The 17,544-nt window shown below is 33.7% G+C and overlaps 1 protein-coding gene across 1 annotated transcript; it reads left to right on the top strand.

Moving 5' to 3' along the window:
- Positions 1–1,283: 1,283 nt before the first annotated feature.
- LOC136981830 (solute carrier family 15 member 1-like) lies at positions 1,284–16,854 on the top strand (the record flags this gene model as incomplete). Its single annotated transcript, XM_067278214.1, has 15 exons — positions 1,284–1,311; positions 1,558–1,638; positions 3,793–3,875; positions 4,675–4,755; positions 4,828–4,917; positions 10,348–10,392; positions 11,361–11,482; positions 12,765–12,846; positions 12,984–13,082; positions 13,253–13,393; positions 14,382–14,458; positions 15,260–15,338; positions 15,428–15,556; positions 16,216–16,323; positions 16,675–16,854. Coding segments are annotated over exons 1-15 (1,425 nt in total), but the record flags the coding sequence as incomplete, so codon positions are not given.
- Between the last annotated feature and the right edge of the window lie 690 nt (positions 16,855–17,544).

Consider the following 17,544-nt stretch of genomic DNA (forward strand, 5'->3'; position numbering starts at 1 on the left):
TTCCTCTTAACTCACCAAAAACGAGTAATATTATCTCAGCTTCTATTGAAGAAGAACTACATATATAATTGTTAAGCTATACATCGGGTCGAAATTAGAAAAGAATAAAAAGGGAAGCGCCACGTCTTCCAAAATATTTCGTGTAGGTTCGGCTTCCGCGTAGTACTGAGCTGCTTTGTAAGTATTTGCCTATCAAGGAGGCTATTGTTTACAAGTGGTCATTTAGCCATTGTTGAGCTTAGCAACTTGAGATAATGCATTGTCATATTGAAACCAAACCTGCTGGCGTTGGCATAGAGTGAGGCTGTCTGGTCATCTTGTAAGGCCGCCGACTTCCAGGGGAAAACAGTTAATCCAGCGTCAGGAAAACCTAGGGTCGAAATCGTATGTGGGTGGTGGCGGTAGGAAACAAAGATGACAAGTGTCTTACACAAAACCGTTTATTCTAACTACTAAGTTAACTTACAGATAATTGCAGTACAATACGATCTAGATCGTTATCGTTGTTGTTGTGACGTTGGGAACGTTCCGGGGCTTCCTCGGTTAATTCTGGAGAGACAGTCTCTGGGCGCTGACGGACGATGAGGTATGGTCCTGTTGCTGATGAGAGGGAATCTTGTCTCTTTTCCCGTGATCTCCGGATCGTCTTGGCCTGGGTGGACTCTGGGTGGAGATGAACTCGTCCGCAGGAGAACCGTCGCACGTCTTGTTCGAAAGACGGCAGGAGAATCGACCTTTTCTGTCTGGAGGGCAACCCCTGTCTTCGCGACTCGGGAGTTTTATATTATTTTCCCTCTTGAATCTCACCCTCTTGATTGGTTCTATTCCTCCTCTCCCTTACCCCGATTGGTCATTTCTTTTGTTTCTATGCGAAAGCGGAGACCGATCTGGGTCGGGAGAGTTCCGAGAGGTGTTGACGGAGTCTTTGAAGTTCGTGGTCGTATATTCCGCCGTTATGGCCCTCTCTTTGACGTTTTTGACCTCACGCGGTCCGCCAGATGCTTCGGTGGCCATTTACCCCCCTCTGTTTCCCGTTTCTGACGCTCGTACACGAGCACCTGGACAAAGCTCCCTCTCTCTCGGTTGACATCCCCTCGGTCGTTCATTATCGTGTCGCGTTTGTTTTAGGATAAGTTTTGGGAGAGTTTCTTTCGTGTCTGGTTTACATCACCAACACATGTTCCTGACACGATTTGACTCTCGAAACTTCCCGACTTCGGAACTTTATAATTATTCACCATTTTTACGCGTTTTTGCGATCCCTACAATCTATCAAGTACAATATGCAAGAAATGGAGGTACCTCCCTCCAGTAAGTGTCTTTCAAAGAAAAACGGTTAGACGACGATTCCTAATTCCGCACTACACGTTTAGAGTAAAACAAAGGTGATGTCATGTCCCGGAGCACAGTTTGTTATGCTGATAGGCTATATAGTAGGCTATAAGTAAATATTTGAATTATGCTTATAGAGACTATACGTAATTATTTGAATTTAAAATAAATTTGTGTTTAATGTATATAAAAACACTAACCGAATATTTCCATTTTATTAATCAGCTAACGTTCAATGTTTTGGAGCAACTACTTGCTTTCCTCTGGTATTTGGTTTTCCAACTGTATTGATGTCACTTTCCTTGAGTAAGATTCAATATTTTCATTATTATTTATTTCCTAAAATAATTTTAGCATTTAGAATATAAGTATTAAAATTCAAATTGACATATATAACATGTATATGTATAAATATATACATACTCATATATAATGTATACATACTCACTGACAAAAAAGTTACTCATCAAAAAGTAGACTTTGGAAAGACATGGATAAATTTTATTAGTGCGAATTAAATGACGATGGTAACGACCATTTGTTTATTGTGACGTCGTCATAATACTGGGCTGCAATTTTTAATTTATTCAATTTAAAATATGTTCTCTCGATCTCAAATTAGTAGTGTTATGCTCTCCTGTACATCATACTTTCCCTGATGACAACAGAGTCATGTCGATCATCTATGTAGCTCCGATATGGAGAAAATATTTGAATTAAAATCACGTAACTTCCAGTTTAGAACGGAAGTTATTATATATTTAAATCGGTGCCTCTTAAGCTCAAACATTCCATATCTGGTCTTGCCTTTCATCTATCTTGACATTCACAACGGACAGACAGCCGAACAAGTGACGATTGCAGAGACGTCGTCTCTGGCTTGCCACAGTTTAGACAGCGTTTTAATTCGAATAAAAGTCGTCACATTGTTTTGTACGTGGCAAAGTTCAGATAAAAATGGATATCGTTCCTTTAATAAATGTCGTAAACAGGACGACTCAACAGAATTATTCATTAAATAATTGCTCGGATCGGAAATAATATAATTAAATACTTTAAATTTATTTTAAATGTTCCAATTCCGATATTCAAACGAATGAAGATTTAAAACTACAATTTAATCAAATGCTTTTATGAGTAGTTCAAGTATCGTGTCGGTTATAAAACGCTAATGCATTCCGGGGTCATTATTATTATAATTTCCATTTAAGAACGTTCTGTTAAATACAAACAGAAACGGGTAGGAAGAAACATTGCGTTTAATGGCTTCCAGATGTTGTGAACGATGTTCTGTAAGGACGCAAAGTGTGAGGTTCATAGAAAACTTTTTCTGAGAATATTTCCAAGCCTTTCTCACACATAGGAAAATGGGATAGGGGCTTTTGGGTATAACGTTATGGAACTAAGGAGGCAATGGCTCCAAAAAGTTTGGAAATCAATGGTTTAGACGGCGTTCAGAAATAGACGATCGTCGCCTTTGCAACGCATTTTAAACCGCGGTTCGGCCAGCGAGTATTTAATTTAAAACTCCGTCTCTGCAATCAGCCGTATAAGTTTATAACTTTTTCAAATTGCAACACAATAACTGATTTTTTTAAAAAAATGTGAGAAAACGGACGATTTCCTGTGAAACAATTCGAAGAAACCTTTAGTAGCTTGTAAGGCTCTTGGATACATGTTGCATGGAATTGGAGTTAATGAAAAGTTTAATCGTTATTGAAATGCAATTTGAAAAAAACTGTACACCTATAAATTCTCAGTTGTCTGTCTGTCTATCTGCTGTCTGTCCTTCCATAATCTCGAGAACAATGAAAGTCGAGACGAGACATGGAAAACGTATTGGCAGATGTCCAGAGTAATTGTATCAGAACTTCCGTTCTATGTGATTTTTGTTCAAATTTTTCTAAAAACAGAATTACATAGATGGCCAGCTTGACTCTGTTGTTATCAAGAAAAGTGTGATTTACAGGGACAAAACACTACTAATTTGAGACGTAGAGCATATATTTTAAATTAATTAAATTAAAAATAAGATTAAAAATTGGATTCCGGCATTGTGACCATGTTACAACAAAGTAATTTAGCTCGTTGCTCGTTGGTATTTACAATAGTTTTAGAAACTCAACTATACCCTCAAAATTAAGCCTTTTGCGCATTTATTTTAATTAATACAGTAATGTAAAAGTTATTTTTTTTGATAAAATCTCATAACAGATGAAGATAGGAACAATTTTAAACTTTGCTAATATGTTTCTTAAACATAAATATTTTTTTATTGAATTTCTTTTTTTTAGAATCCTATTTAAGTATTTTATTAACGCAATGTTCATAATTTTGATAAACGAATTCGTTATTTTTCAGCACAGCGAGTTTCAAAACTCGTAGAAAATTTGTAGGCTTAAAAATATTTCAAAGCAAAACAAATGCAACTTTTATATGTAATAAAACTATTTTTTCCAGTAATATTTGTAATTGGCTATCCAACTTATAAAATTAATCCTCCCTCCGGAAATATGTTATTGGAAACATTAAAATGTATAATCGTAAGTATTATTTTTTTACTCTTTTGTAATTTCTGTTGTGTTAACTCGAATTTGCTTTTATCGTATTTCAAACAATTCTTAAAATACTTTTCATTTTGATGTCATTTTTAACAAGGGTCACATGCCTAATTATTAAATTAATAAATAGTCCAGTAATTATTATTTTTCGATTTCGATGAAATGACACCCACGAAAAATAAAATTTAACGCATTTTCCCAATTAGTAGCCCAATGGCTTAAAATATTCGAGAAATGGGCTTCTATTAAGATCCTTTTTTATAGTGTTTATATTAAAGCATATCATTGTATATGTATATTGTGGGTTGTTTATGATAAAACTACTCGTGAAGTAAAATATATATTTTCTCATTTTTAACTTTTTCAACTTTGAAGGCATAAGAAAACCTTTTTGGCAATAGCCATAACAAATTCCACCAGGCTCACGATGCAATGAGGAACGAAATGCCCATGAAAAACTGTTGAGGATTCGATCTCGGATCCCCTATAGCAGTAGGCTGACGCCCTAACTTATAAACATTGAGTCCTTTTCTTTTGTAAAAATTATAAAAAATTTGTTGCCTACTGTAGGCGTGCTCTGTAATACACCCGTAATCGCTTAAATTGATTACAGAGCACCACAAATTAAAAAAAAAGTTCAGTTTGCCAGTATCTGAAAACATTTCAAATATTTAAAAATGATCTGTTTGTTGTATTATAAAACGCATTTTTAGTGTAAAAAATTAAACATTATCGAATTTTTCGCTTTTATTTTGTGTTAATTTCGTGTTAACTTTTATAGCATGCTGTTGTTATGAAATTCAAATTAAGAAATAAAATACGAAAGAAACATTGGTTAGATTATGCCGATGACAAATACGAAGTAAGTTAATGTCTTGTTTTCGAAACATTAATGACAATTGAAAATTTTTAAAATATTCATTGTTTGTTTCAGAATCGCGTTATTTCTGATGTGAAAGATCTGATTAGCGATTTGTTTCTACTATTACCTCTTCCGGTGTTTTGGTCACTGTTTTTTCAAATGGTAATAATAAAATTTTTTCCAAATAATACAAAAAAAACCAAGCATGAAACAAATACATTACACTTTACAAGATACATAAATTTGACAGCTATACTTTGTCAATCATTCAGATTTAACAATTGACAAGATTTAATTTGATGATCTTTGTTTTTTTCTATGCTTTTATTTAATACAGTTAAACCTGTTTATCTCGAAAAGAATTGGAGATAGACAGGTTTCAAGATATAGAGGTTCCTACACAGTAAACTAAAATAGGTTTTACTAGAACAATAGCAAGTACAGTACATAACTGTATTAGGTACAAATAAAACGTGAGGTTTTGGGAGAAATTATTTGAGATAAACATAGAAAATACATTGAATTTATACTGAAAATGTAGGGGTAAAAATACATTTTGAAATGAACATGTTTGAGGTAGACAGGTATAACTGTATAATTGAAACAAATGCATCATATTATGTAAATATCCAAGAAAATAGTTTCTCTGTATTTATCAAATTTTCGTTTAGAAGTAGTTACAATTCTTAAATTATTTTAGAATTTATTTCAATTATTACTAATATTACGTCAAAATATATATTAGGAAACTAATATTCAAAACAAAGTATAATATTTTTATATAAAACTATTAAATCGCTTTAACTATTGAAATATCTGCAGCAGTACCACTTTCAATTTTTGACAATCTGTCCTTTCTAAATGTTCAATATTTAGTCCAATTATCTCTCGTAATTGTTTTATTTTATTAAAGCATAAACCCTACTTATTCAGTTTAATATTATAATAAGTCTCTCAATTCTTTTTGTATACATTAGGAAGATAAGTAGGTAGCTAGAGGGTGGTTACGTGTCATGTCTTGCGTAGGGTCGGACTTAATGAGAATTTCACATGTTGTTAACATTTACAGTCTTATTTTATATATATACTAGCAGATAGACCCGGCGTTGCTCGGGCAAAAGTAACGATAACAAAGTTTAAGATTATTACGTTATAGTCAATCTTACCCTTTTCACAGAATACAAGAGTTGGGTCCCCCCTTTTCCAGACTAATTAGAGAATTTTTAGATGAGTCTAAAAATATGTTCAATTTCCCGCAAAAACGAAAAAACTGCATCTGTGTCTTGCACGTCGCTTTCTTTTAACACTTCCATTGTTACTTACACTTCCATTGTTACTTACACTTCCATTGTCACTTAACACTTCCATCAACAATGGAAGTGTTAAGACTTAATCCTGTCCCTCCCCCCGTGGAGAGGAATTTCGAAAAATCCCTTCTAAGTGTGCGTTCTCGTGAAGTACCCTAACTGTGCACCAAATTTGAACTTTCAACCCCTAACCGTTTGAGCACGTCTCGATAATGTATATAGAAGCTCTAATCCTGTCCCTCCCCCCGTGGAGAGGAATTTCGAAAAATCCCTTCTTAGTGTGCGTTCTCGTGAACGTACCCTAACTGTGCACCAAATTTGAACTTTCAACCCCTAACCGTTTGAGCACGTCTCGATAATGTATATAGAAGCTCTAATCCTGTTCCTCTCCCCGTGGAGAGGAATTTCGAAAAATCCCTTCTTAGTGTGCGTTCTCGTGACGTACCCTAACTGTGTACCAAATTTGAACTTTCAACCCCTAACCGTTTGAGCACGTCTCGATAATGTATATAGTAGCTCTAATCCTGTCCCTCCCCACGTGGAGAGGAATTTCGAAAAATCCCTTCTTAGTGTGCGTTCTCGTGACGTACCCTAACTGTGTACCAAATTTGAACTTTCAACCCCTAACCGTTTGAGCACGTCTCGATAATGTATATAGAAGCTCTAATCCTGTTCCTCTCCCCGTGGAGAGGAATTTCGAAAAATCCCTTCTTAGTGTGCGTTCTCGTGACGTACCCTAACTGTGTACCAAATTTGAACTTTCAACCCCTAACCGTTTGAGCACGTCTCGATAATGTATATAGTAGCTCTAATCCTGTCCCTCCCCACGTGGAGAGGAATTTCGAAAAATCCCTTCTTAGTGTGCGTTCTCGTGACGTACCCTAACTGTGTACCAAATTTCAACTTTCAACTCTTAACCGTTTGGGCTCTGTGCTGATTATTATTATTATTATTATTATAATTTAGGTATTCTTGAAACCGTGTTTTCTTATATGTTGAGCATCAAACACAAGACCGTGTTATTTATTAAACACTTGGCACTTTTCCACTTCTATTAGTTGATCATTATCGAGACGTGATCAACTAATAGAAGTGGAACAGTGCCAAGTGTTTAATAAATAACACGGTCTTGTGTTTGATGCTCAATTATTATTATTATTATTATGTTGGGTTAAGTGAGAGATACTCGGTTAACACCGGTGGCTGTGTACTATGCCGGACCAAATTCAAGGCATAGTAACCAAAACAGAAATTAAAGAAGTGTATCAGTGTGTGTGATCTGTATTCAGGAATTTTCTCACAATATGACATGTATTCAATATAGTGGCCTTCTGTAGTGTGATGTATATGTTTCTATTCAATTGAAATGTGCCCAGGCTTTTGTGTAGTGTGTGTGGTATGACACCTGTAGAGGAGAGAACAACAGGTACAATAAGCACCCTATCCATCCTCCACAGATGCCTTATTTCCTGGGCGAGTTCTGTGTACTTGCTAATTTTTTCAGCACATGCGTTTTGTATATTGTGAGTGTTTGAAATGAATATGTCTATAATGTATGTGATTTTATTGTGTTTGTCAATGAGTGTGATGTCTGGTCTGTTGTGGTAAATTGTTTTATCTGTGATTATGGCTCTGTCGTAGTACATTTTGTGCGTGTTGTTTTCCAATACTGTCTGTGGAATGTATTTGTAGTATGGCTCGTGGATGTCTACTAATTTGTGTTTCTTTACAAGCTCTTGGTGTATTATATTTGCTACTTGATTATGTCTGTGTAGATAATCTGTCTGTGCCAAGAGCTTGCAACCAGAAGTGATGTGTTGTATAGTTTCTGGCATGATGTGACATTTTCTGCATGTGTCATTTGTGAGTGTTGCATCTTTGAGTATGTGTTTTCTGTAGTTTTTAGTATTTATGACCTGATCCTGTATGGCGATCATGAATCTTTCCGTCTCCCCAAAGAGGAATCCCCGAGCTAACCAGCTGTTTGACGCAGTTTTGTCAACAAAATCCTGGGCCAGATCATAAGGATGCCCGCCATCGAGTGCCTTTCGAGCCCACGATTGCTTAATGGTGTCTATGCTTTTTATATGTTGTGTTGTGTCCATATGATGTGAGTGTAAGTTTAATGGTGTGTTATTCGAGTCTGCTAGAGTTACTAGTTTATGTAATTGTGATGTCTCTTGTTTTTTATAGAAAAACTCTCGCAGTGACTGTATTTGTTTGTAGTGAAGGTTAACTATGTCAATCAGGCCACGTCCGCCATCTTTACGTGGAAGGGTTAATCTTTCTGTGGCAGATTTAGGATGATGTTGTTTATGCTTAGTAAGTGTTGTTCTTGTTTTCCTTTGGAGTTGCTCAAGAACTGTGTGAGTCCAATGTATAACTCCAAAAGAATATGTGAATACTGGGATGACATATGTGTTTATTGCTTTAACTGTGTGTTTTGCATTTAATTGTGTTCTGAGAATGGCATTTAATCTACTTTGGTATTCTTTAATTAATCTTTGCTTTATTTGTGTATGTTCTGTTAGTTTGGCCTGTTGGAATCCTAAATACTTATAGAACTCGCCCTCTTCCATGGATTCAATAACGTCTCCATTTCCAAGTGCAAAATCTTCTTTCTTCAGGATTCCTTTTTCTATGTGAACTGTTTTGCATTTATCTAGGCCAAATTCCATTTGTATGTCCTTGGTGTATGAATGTGTGATTTGTAGGAGTTGATGAAGTTGTTTTTGTGTGGATGCATAAAGTTTTATGTCATCCATGTACATGAGATGTGACAGTGTAAACTGTGTTCTTTTTTCATGTCTGATATTGTAACCATATTGCGTGTTGTTTAACATGTTGGATAATGGGTTCAGAGCTAAGCAGAACCAGAGAGGACTCAAGGAATCTCCTTGAAAAATTTCTCGCCTAATAAAAATTTGGTTTGTTTGTATGGAAGTGTTATGAACCCTGAGATGTAGTGTTGTTCTCCAGTGCTGCATAGTGTTTTGAAAGAATGCAATGAGTGATGGATGTATTTTGTACATGTGTAGAATATGTAGCAGCCAACTGTGTGGAACACTGTCGAATGCTTTTCTGTAGTCTATATATGCCATGTGTATGTTTCTGTGTTGTTTGTGTGCTTGCCGTAGAATGACTGAATCTACGAGTAACTGTTCTTTGCATCCCCTGTGGTTTCTACGACAACCTTTTTGTTGTTCTGTTAGAATGTCGTGTTCTTCAACATGTTTGTATATTTTGTTTGCATACAGGATGTCAATAATTTGTAGAGTGTTGGAAGACATGTAATTGGTCTGTATTGTGTGGGGTCTGTGGTATTGTTGTTTTTAGGTTTCATGTAGGTGATGCCCTGAGTAAGAAAATTTGGCATGTCTTGTGGATTGATGATGATGTGTGTTAGGTGTTTAACTAGTTCCTGGTGCAGTGATGTAAACTTTTTGTACCAGAAATTGTGAATGCTGTCTACACCAGGTGTCTTCCAGTTGTGTGTTCTGTTAACAGTGTATTGGAAATCATGTATGTTTATTTCAGCACAGGGCATAGTTGGTATGTTGTGCAAGTTTCTGTTCTCGTCCTCGATCCAGCCTGCATCAGCATTGTGCGTGACAGCACTGGACCAAAGAGAAGACCAATAAGTTGTGAGTTCTTCTTCTGTTGGTGTGCCACTGTGCTGTGTATCAGTGTTTGCTTTGTTATTAAATTAACCATTAATATATTTAACCATTAATATACTTGAATAATGATTCTAAACTAGTTTGGCGTAAAATCGGGTTTTGCCGGTAACATATATATAAAACTCATCTATCTCTACCCTCAAATTTATCACTTTATAATAATTAAAAATACAGAAAATTTTATAACAAAATTCATAACATATGGTGCTAAACATGATTTTATTCATTTATTATGTATATATATTTATTATGTATGTTATATTTATTATCAATAATATAAAAGTTATTTTTTACATAAAATCTCATAACAGCCAGTAAAGTTACGCAACTCGTTGCTGGATTTTTTCACTTTACCTCGAAACAATCCAAAGTTTTTTTCTATATTAGGCTTGAAAAAACGCTATATGGATATAAAATTATTAAATTTTTCGCGCGTATTTGTCGTTTTCCAGTACGTCATTAAAAGTAAAGAACTTATATAATTTAAAACATGCTTCTCGAAATATATTTTATATATAAATACGCGACACATTTGCTTTACATTTATTTTCAAAACAGTCTGAAAACTTTTTTTGTGTTTTATTTAATTTCTTTTTTTCACCAAGGGTTCGAGTTGGACGCTGCAAGCAAACAAAATGAATCAAAACGTAGTAAGTATTTTTGCATAATAAAATTTTTAACTTTTACTTTAAACAATAATAGTCAATACCGTTATATATTAAACTATATAAAATAATTTAATGTCGATAAAACATTAAACAAAATGATCTAAAATAATTATTAAAATACTGACTTCTAAGTATAAAATAATAAATGGAATTTAAGATGAATTATATTCACTTCGAATTTTTGTCAAAAATCAATAAAATAAAGTTTCGTATTTATGTTTATGTTAATTTCTTGTAATTAAATACATTTTCGCAATATATTTTAAAACGTTGTACAGTAATGTTTGTATAAATACATATCAATACAATAATAAGTGACCAAGAACAAGACTTACGGAATATTAAATATGCACACAATGCAAATTGTCTTGTAATGCTGTTAATATGAACCGAACTGTCTCATCAGATTGCAATTTTCAAATTGCAGACTTATAAATTCCCACTGGCGTCAGTTTGTTTCTCTACCTGACTGTATTTCCTAACCTCAAGAGCGAATTTACATTGATAAAAGTCGAGAGCGGATATGAAAATCTTAGGGGCAGTAGGCCTCTATTAATTAAGTACAAACTTCCGTCTTGAGCCAAAAGTCACGTTGTTTCAATTCAAAAATTTTCTCCAGAACAGAATTGGATGACCGGTATGACTCTATTGTTAACAGGAAAAGTATCATGTACAGGGGCAAGACAATACTAAAATCGAGAGCATTGTGACGAAAAATTTTAGCTTAGCATTGTGAAGATGTCACAATAAATAATTGCTCGTTAACTTATTCTGTGCAGTTATGCAAATATATGCAAATACTAAATAAACTAGAACATACAAGTTAGTCACTAAAATATCTAACATCTAATTTAACATTAAAATTCATTTTTTATGCAATTTAATTATTTTAAATTAATTTCATATATTTAAATTAATATTACCTTAATTGGTTTTTTCTTCTTTTTCAGTTAGGTTTTGATATAAAACCCGATCAAATGCAAACATTGGATCCAATTATGTTCATTATTTTAACACCTATATTCGATTATTTATTATATCCAGCATTAAGCAAATTTAATCTTCTTACGAAGTAAGTTATCAATTTTTGAGTCCATTACTATAGCTAAAACTACATTTCTCATAAAAGTATAAATACAAAATTCTGTTTAATATGAAAAAAGCTGCTGATAGGGCTGCAATTTGAAAAAAATTATAGAGGCAGAAAGATCCGAGTAACTGTATACGAACGTATACAGTTACGATCTGCAACGGAAGTCACGTTAATTTTGTTAAACGTTTTTCCCTAAATTAAGTTAGATACGTGGCCGGTACGACTCTATTGATAGCAGGGAAAGTATGATGTACAAGAACAAGACACTACTAATTTTTGGTGGAGAGCATATATGTTAGATTAAATTAATTAAAATTTGATTAAAAATTGCTCGTTAATAATTTATTTTATATCCTTTGTATTAATATAATTGAAAAAGCATTTTAAAAGTCTAGTTAATTCTAACTTGTTCACTGTCTATAATTTCAAATATCTACAATTTTTATCTATGTCGCACCAAAGTTTGATAAAATAAGTATCAGTAGGTTCAGTGCTAAAATATTTTAAATACTGGTACTCCTCACTTTACGACCTATCTGCTTAACGACCACTCGCACTTACGACCAATCGAGTTTAGATCTGCAATTCGGGAAATCCCCTTTCTCAGCTTGAGTGTTGGTCAGTGGCGTATGGTGACATGCGAACTAAGCATACTATAATAGTCTTATACTACTATAATAGGCTAATAGCGTACCATAATAGTCTTTTTATGAATAAATTTGAAGTTTGTTGCAAAATTTGTATAATTTTACATAGATCCTATATTCCCGGAGCAAGCTCCTCGCTTATCGACCAATTCGCTTAACGACGTAGTCGTCGGAACGGAACTTGGTCGTAAAGTGAGAAGTACCTGTAATGGAAGTTAATTAATTATGTTAACATATTAAAGAATTACTAGTACAGTGGCGCACCCGGAGGTGGAGGTGCTCTGTCATCCATGAAAGGAAAAAGAAACAAAACCACTAGAAAATGTTTAAAAAATCATTTGGGGAGCAAACCCAGAAATTTTTCTATGGATAGTCTCTCGTATTCGTTGAGCCCGATTGTTTATCACTCGAACGCGTAATTGTGGGCCAAGATGAACTTACGGTAGGCAGACTAAAAGGCCTCTTACTGCCCACAGGGTAGGCTGAGAGAAGCCTTTTTCCCATGCCTACCAGGTGTTCCATGCATACCTAAGAAAATAAAAATAGTCTAAATACATATTTCAAATCATATATTGGATACAATTGACGTGTTTTTCTGTTTTCTATTTTTGTAGGCCTGTTCATCGAATGGTCATGGGTGGTCTCTTCGCATCAATGGCATTTATAATCGCCGGATTTCTGCAATTGTCCATTGAAGTAAAGCGTCGTTCAGTTCATAATATATATTATAATTGCTGTTTTATTTTTATATTTCTGTGTTACATTAAATGTTATTATATAACAGCAACAACAAAATTCGATTTACTAAAATAATTTCATTTTTTTTTTCCTAGAGCAACCTCTCCTCTCACATTCATTTGAAAATTATTAATGAAAGTCCATGTGGAATCAGTTTAAAAATACAAAATTCATCTTCAAATATTACTTTCCAAGTAACTCAATTTATATTCTCCAGAGTTTTTTTAACTCATACTATTTTTAATTAATTAAATTAATTAATACTGATTTTAAAAATTAAGAACAACATTTTTTGTTTTATTTTATCATCTACACCTTCATTATTGACACTGATAAAGGTGGAATATTAAATTTCTTTCCATAGGTGGATAATAACAGCATTACTGAAACTAATATTCAAAAATTGCATTTTAATAGTTTACAACTTACATCTTGTAAAATATCAAAACCGTTTATTTATTCTATAAATGTGGAAACCAACGAAACGCTACATCTTCCAGAATATGTAAGTACATCTTATTTTACAGAAAAAATTAAATAGATTTTATAAATTACCCAAATACAGTAGAACCTCGCTTAACGAGCAGAATTCGTTCCAGAATCTTACTCGTAATCCGAAACGCTCGTTAAACAAAACAATTTTTTCATATAAATTAATGTAAAATACAATAATGCGTTTCATGCCGAAAAAATACTCAAATATTTTATGTATAACGTTTATTCAAAGAAAATTATACAATATACATTCATTGTTAAGGAGCGTGAATCATTTTCATCTTTCCTTTTAGCACGAAATGAACCAACGCGGAATGCGAATTCGATTTGAGGAAAATAAAACAAATCACAGATATTATATCTGACAAACATGCCAAACGATATGCCAAATTCTCGGGCTATGTAAAGATTATAATTAAATATTAAAAACTAATTAATTTGACTAGAGGTAGGCAGTTATGCTGCCATCTCGTATTAAATTTAATAATTACAAATAATTAATTTTTAATTTAGACATTTCTAAAATTTAATTTCGAATTGGTTATTAAATTAAATACGAGATGACAGCATAACTGCCTACCTCTAGTCAAATTAATTAATTTTTAATATTTAATTTTAGCTTTTACATAGCCCAAAAATTTGGCATATCGTTTGGCGTGTTTATTATATCACGGGCTATGGTTGTTTTGTTTATATGTAATATGTCTGTACACAAGTTTGAAAAAATGTTTGATCATAAGTGACACTATGACGCTAGCGGAACGAGTGTTAAACACAGATTGATGGAGCATGTGCACAATCTGGGACTTCCCCTCTCCTCGTCACTTGTTATGCGAAAGGTCGCTCGTTAAGCAAAGCGTTTTTTACATTTTTGCTCGTTATGTGAATTACTCGTTAAACGAGGTTTCGCTGTATATAAATAGAATTAATTAAAAAATAAAATATAAATATAGTGTATAATAACGTTTCTTGAAGTCTAACACAAATTTTCATTTCAGAATAATACTTTTTCTCTGAAAACTGTTGACGGAAACAGAACTGTTCTATATCTTAAACAATGGAATGGAATTGAAAAGTGAATACTATTAACCATTTTATACTTTTTGGGCTGCATTTTGAAAAAATTGTAGACATATTAATTCCCACTGTTGTCCATCCGTCCCTCTGTCCGTCTGTTTTTCCTTAATCTCATAAATGAAATTCGAGACCAGATTCGTAGTGGCGGAAAGCCCCGATTAACTATATAGGAAACTCTGATGAAAACCGAAAGTCATGCTATTTCAACTAAATCTTTTCCCCTGAAAGATGGATGACCAGCAGCACGACCCTGTTGTTAAAGAAAAAGTATGATGTACAGGGACAAGCCACTACTGATTTGAGGTGAAGAGCATGTATTTTAAATAAAATAAATTAAAAGTATGATTAAAAGTTGCAGTCCGGCATTGTGACGATGTCACAATAAATAACTGTTCGTTTAATTTAAGATATATGCTCTCCACCTCAAATTAGTATTGTCTTACACTTGTAGACCATACTTTCCTGTTAGCAATAGAGTTGTGCCGGTCATCTATCAAATTTCTTTTGAAAGGAAATTTTTTAAATTATAATTATATACGAACTTCTGGTCTTGTCTCCGAGCTCCTGTCCCTATGCTTTCCGTATCTGGTTCGCCTTTCATTTATCTAACTCTGTTCTTGAGATAAACGAAGGACAGATAAACAGACAGACAGGCGATAGTGGGAATTTATAGGTGTACAGTTTTTCCAAATTGCATTCCAATAAATGCATAAAGCAAACAGCATATTTTCAACGCACTACGCAAAAAAATATTTTCCTGACGCTTTGAAATGCTTGAATTATGACAATTTTTTCGCAGACTTAGAAACATCAAGTTTATAACCGAAAATGGAATAAATTACGAAGTTGAAATTACTATTCATTCCAATAGTAATTTGGTAATATTATTTTTCTATAACGTATCGAAATTTTTACTTCTGCACTTAAAGGATAAATAAATAATATAAAAAATTATTTTATCTTTCAGAGCCTTTCATTTACGAAAGCGAATAGTCAAAATCAATTTTCTATTTTGTTACAAATACCCCAGTATCTTGTTATGTGCATTGGAGAAATTATGTTTGCCGTAACAGGAGCATCGTATTTCTATTGTCAGGTAAACTGAATAATTTGACTGCTAATACATGAGTTAAAGAAAATACAGGGTGTCACAAATTAAACTTGACATTTCCCAGTTCGCTACAGAAAAAAACTATTAATCAGAAAGTCATGAAAGTTTCTGATTGACTTAATGAGATGTTTGGAATTCTTTGCAAAGCGAAAAAAGTAAGTTCAAAAAATCACCGCCGCTTTTTAAGCTGAAATAGTGGCATATTGGCCTGCAAGATCCCTAGACTTGAATCCCTGCGATTTTTTGCTCTGGGGCTATCTCAAAGACTTGGTCTACCACATCTCTGTCAGACCTTAAAGACAGCAAAACACGTCATGTGCGTAACATTACAAAGCGTACACAGAATGCAACAGTTCAACATGCTGTTTTATATGTTTTCAGATGGTAGCAGACATGGGTGACCATTCTCTTTTGAACACATTTTGTTCACATTAGACGGGTAACTTGTGGAGCTCATTGTTATGTTCTGTATAAAGCTATAATACGCAGTATAGTGGTAGTTTTTGGAACTTCCTTTTTTGGAAGTTCCCATCATATTGAGACAATATGGCATTCCCAAACTTTCATGACTTTCTGATGAATAATTTTTGCTGTAGCCAGCTGGGAAATGGGACACCCTGTACATCAAAGTAATCTTTCTGTAGGCACCAAAGTCTATGAAATCTGTAATTCAATCGTTATGGATGCTGACACCTACGTGTGGAAATTTGTTGGTCATGATTATTACTGAGATCAAAATAATTGGAAAACAAGTGAGATCAATATTTTTACTTTTTAAATTTAAAAAAGACAAAACTATAGATTTGTAAATCTATACTTTTGTTTTCTGTAAAATTAAGTAATCTTCAAATATTCAAAAAGACTTATTGTATAATTAATAGTCACGCATAACAACGCTTTAAACAGTGTTACGTAGTAACGAACAATTAACCCAAAAGAACCACAATCCTCTTCCGATCTTTCTTTGTAAACTACCGAAAGAGTGATGTATAATACTAAAATACAAATTATCATCAAAATTTGTCTTTTCGTTTTCAATTAAAGATCCTTCGGACAAAGATAAAATGAACGAATCAAGTTCTCTCGTCTGCCGTTTTGTTTAGTCCAGAGAACAAACCTTTCTGATCACAGACGTTGACTGTCAACGAGCAACAAGATCCATTACCAGTGATGTCACCGTTCGTCCAACGGAATCTCCTGATCCTAACCCGTTTTATAGTTCTGAACGCATCATAAGTTGGCAGTTATCAAACCAGACTAAACCATATTTAAACCATTCAGAGGTGAGAACAGGGTACCCAATGCCCTAGTGGTTGCAATAAACAATTAACTTATATACACTAATAAAGCACTTTTTCTCTACAACTGATTGAAATGCGGTTTAGTCTGGTTTGACAACTGTCAACTTAGATTGGGAAGACTATATCTATCTCGATTGATTTATGCTCTATGTTAATAAACAATATTTATTCTATGAAAAAACTTCCCCTCCCGAACATTTCTGCATTTTTGGATTTGGAAATTTGAAACTTCCTAAAATGCAAAAGGTCAGGGGTTTTTTCTGCATGTATGGCCGTTTAAATGGATTTGTGTGCAGGGACACGATTTTATTTACGTAACACTTTAAAGATCAATAACTCCTGGGTTTTTTGGTCGAAAATCTCTGAAATTTTGCAGGAGGTTTTGGGTATTAGGAGAATTGATGCTATGAAATTTTGGTGGCTAAAGGTCGAGGAGATGGAAAGAGAGAGGGTCGCGTGTCATATCTCAAGTAGGGTCGAACTTACGGAAAATTTTATTCGTTATTAGCTTTTCCAATTTGTTTTTATAAAACTGATTTCTATCTTTAAAATAACGCCTTTTGCCATTTTAGTATTAATAATATAAAAAATAAAAAGTTTTTAAAATAAAATCTCATAACAGATGACGCTCCAACACAATTTTAACTGTTTTACCGGAAAAGTTAGCCGGAA

This window comes from Centruroides vittatus, unplaced genomic scaffold (genome assembly GCF_030686945.1).
Source record: "Centruroides vittatus isolate TY-2023 unplaced genomic scaffold, ASM3068694v2 contig_797, whole genome shotgun sequence".
Lineage (NCBI taxonomy): Eukaryota > Metazoa > Arthropoda > Arachnida > Scorpiones > Buthidae > Centruroides > Centruroides vittatus.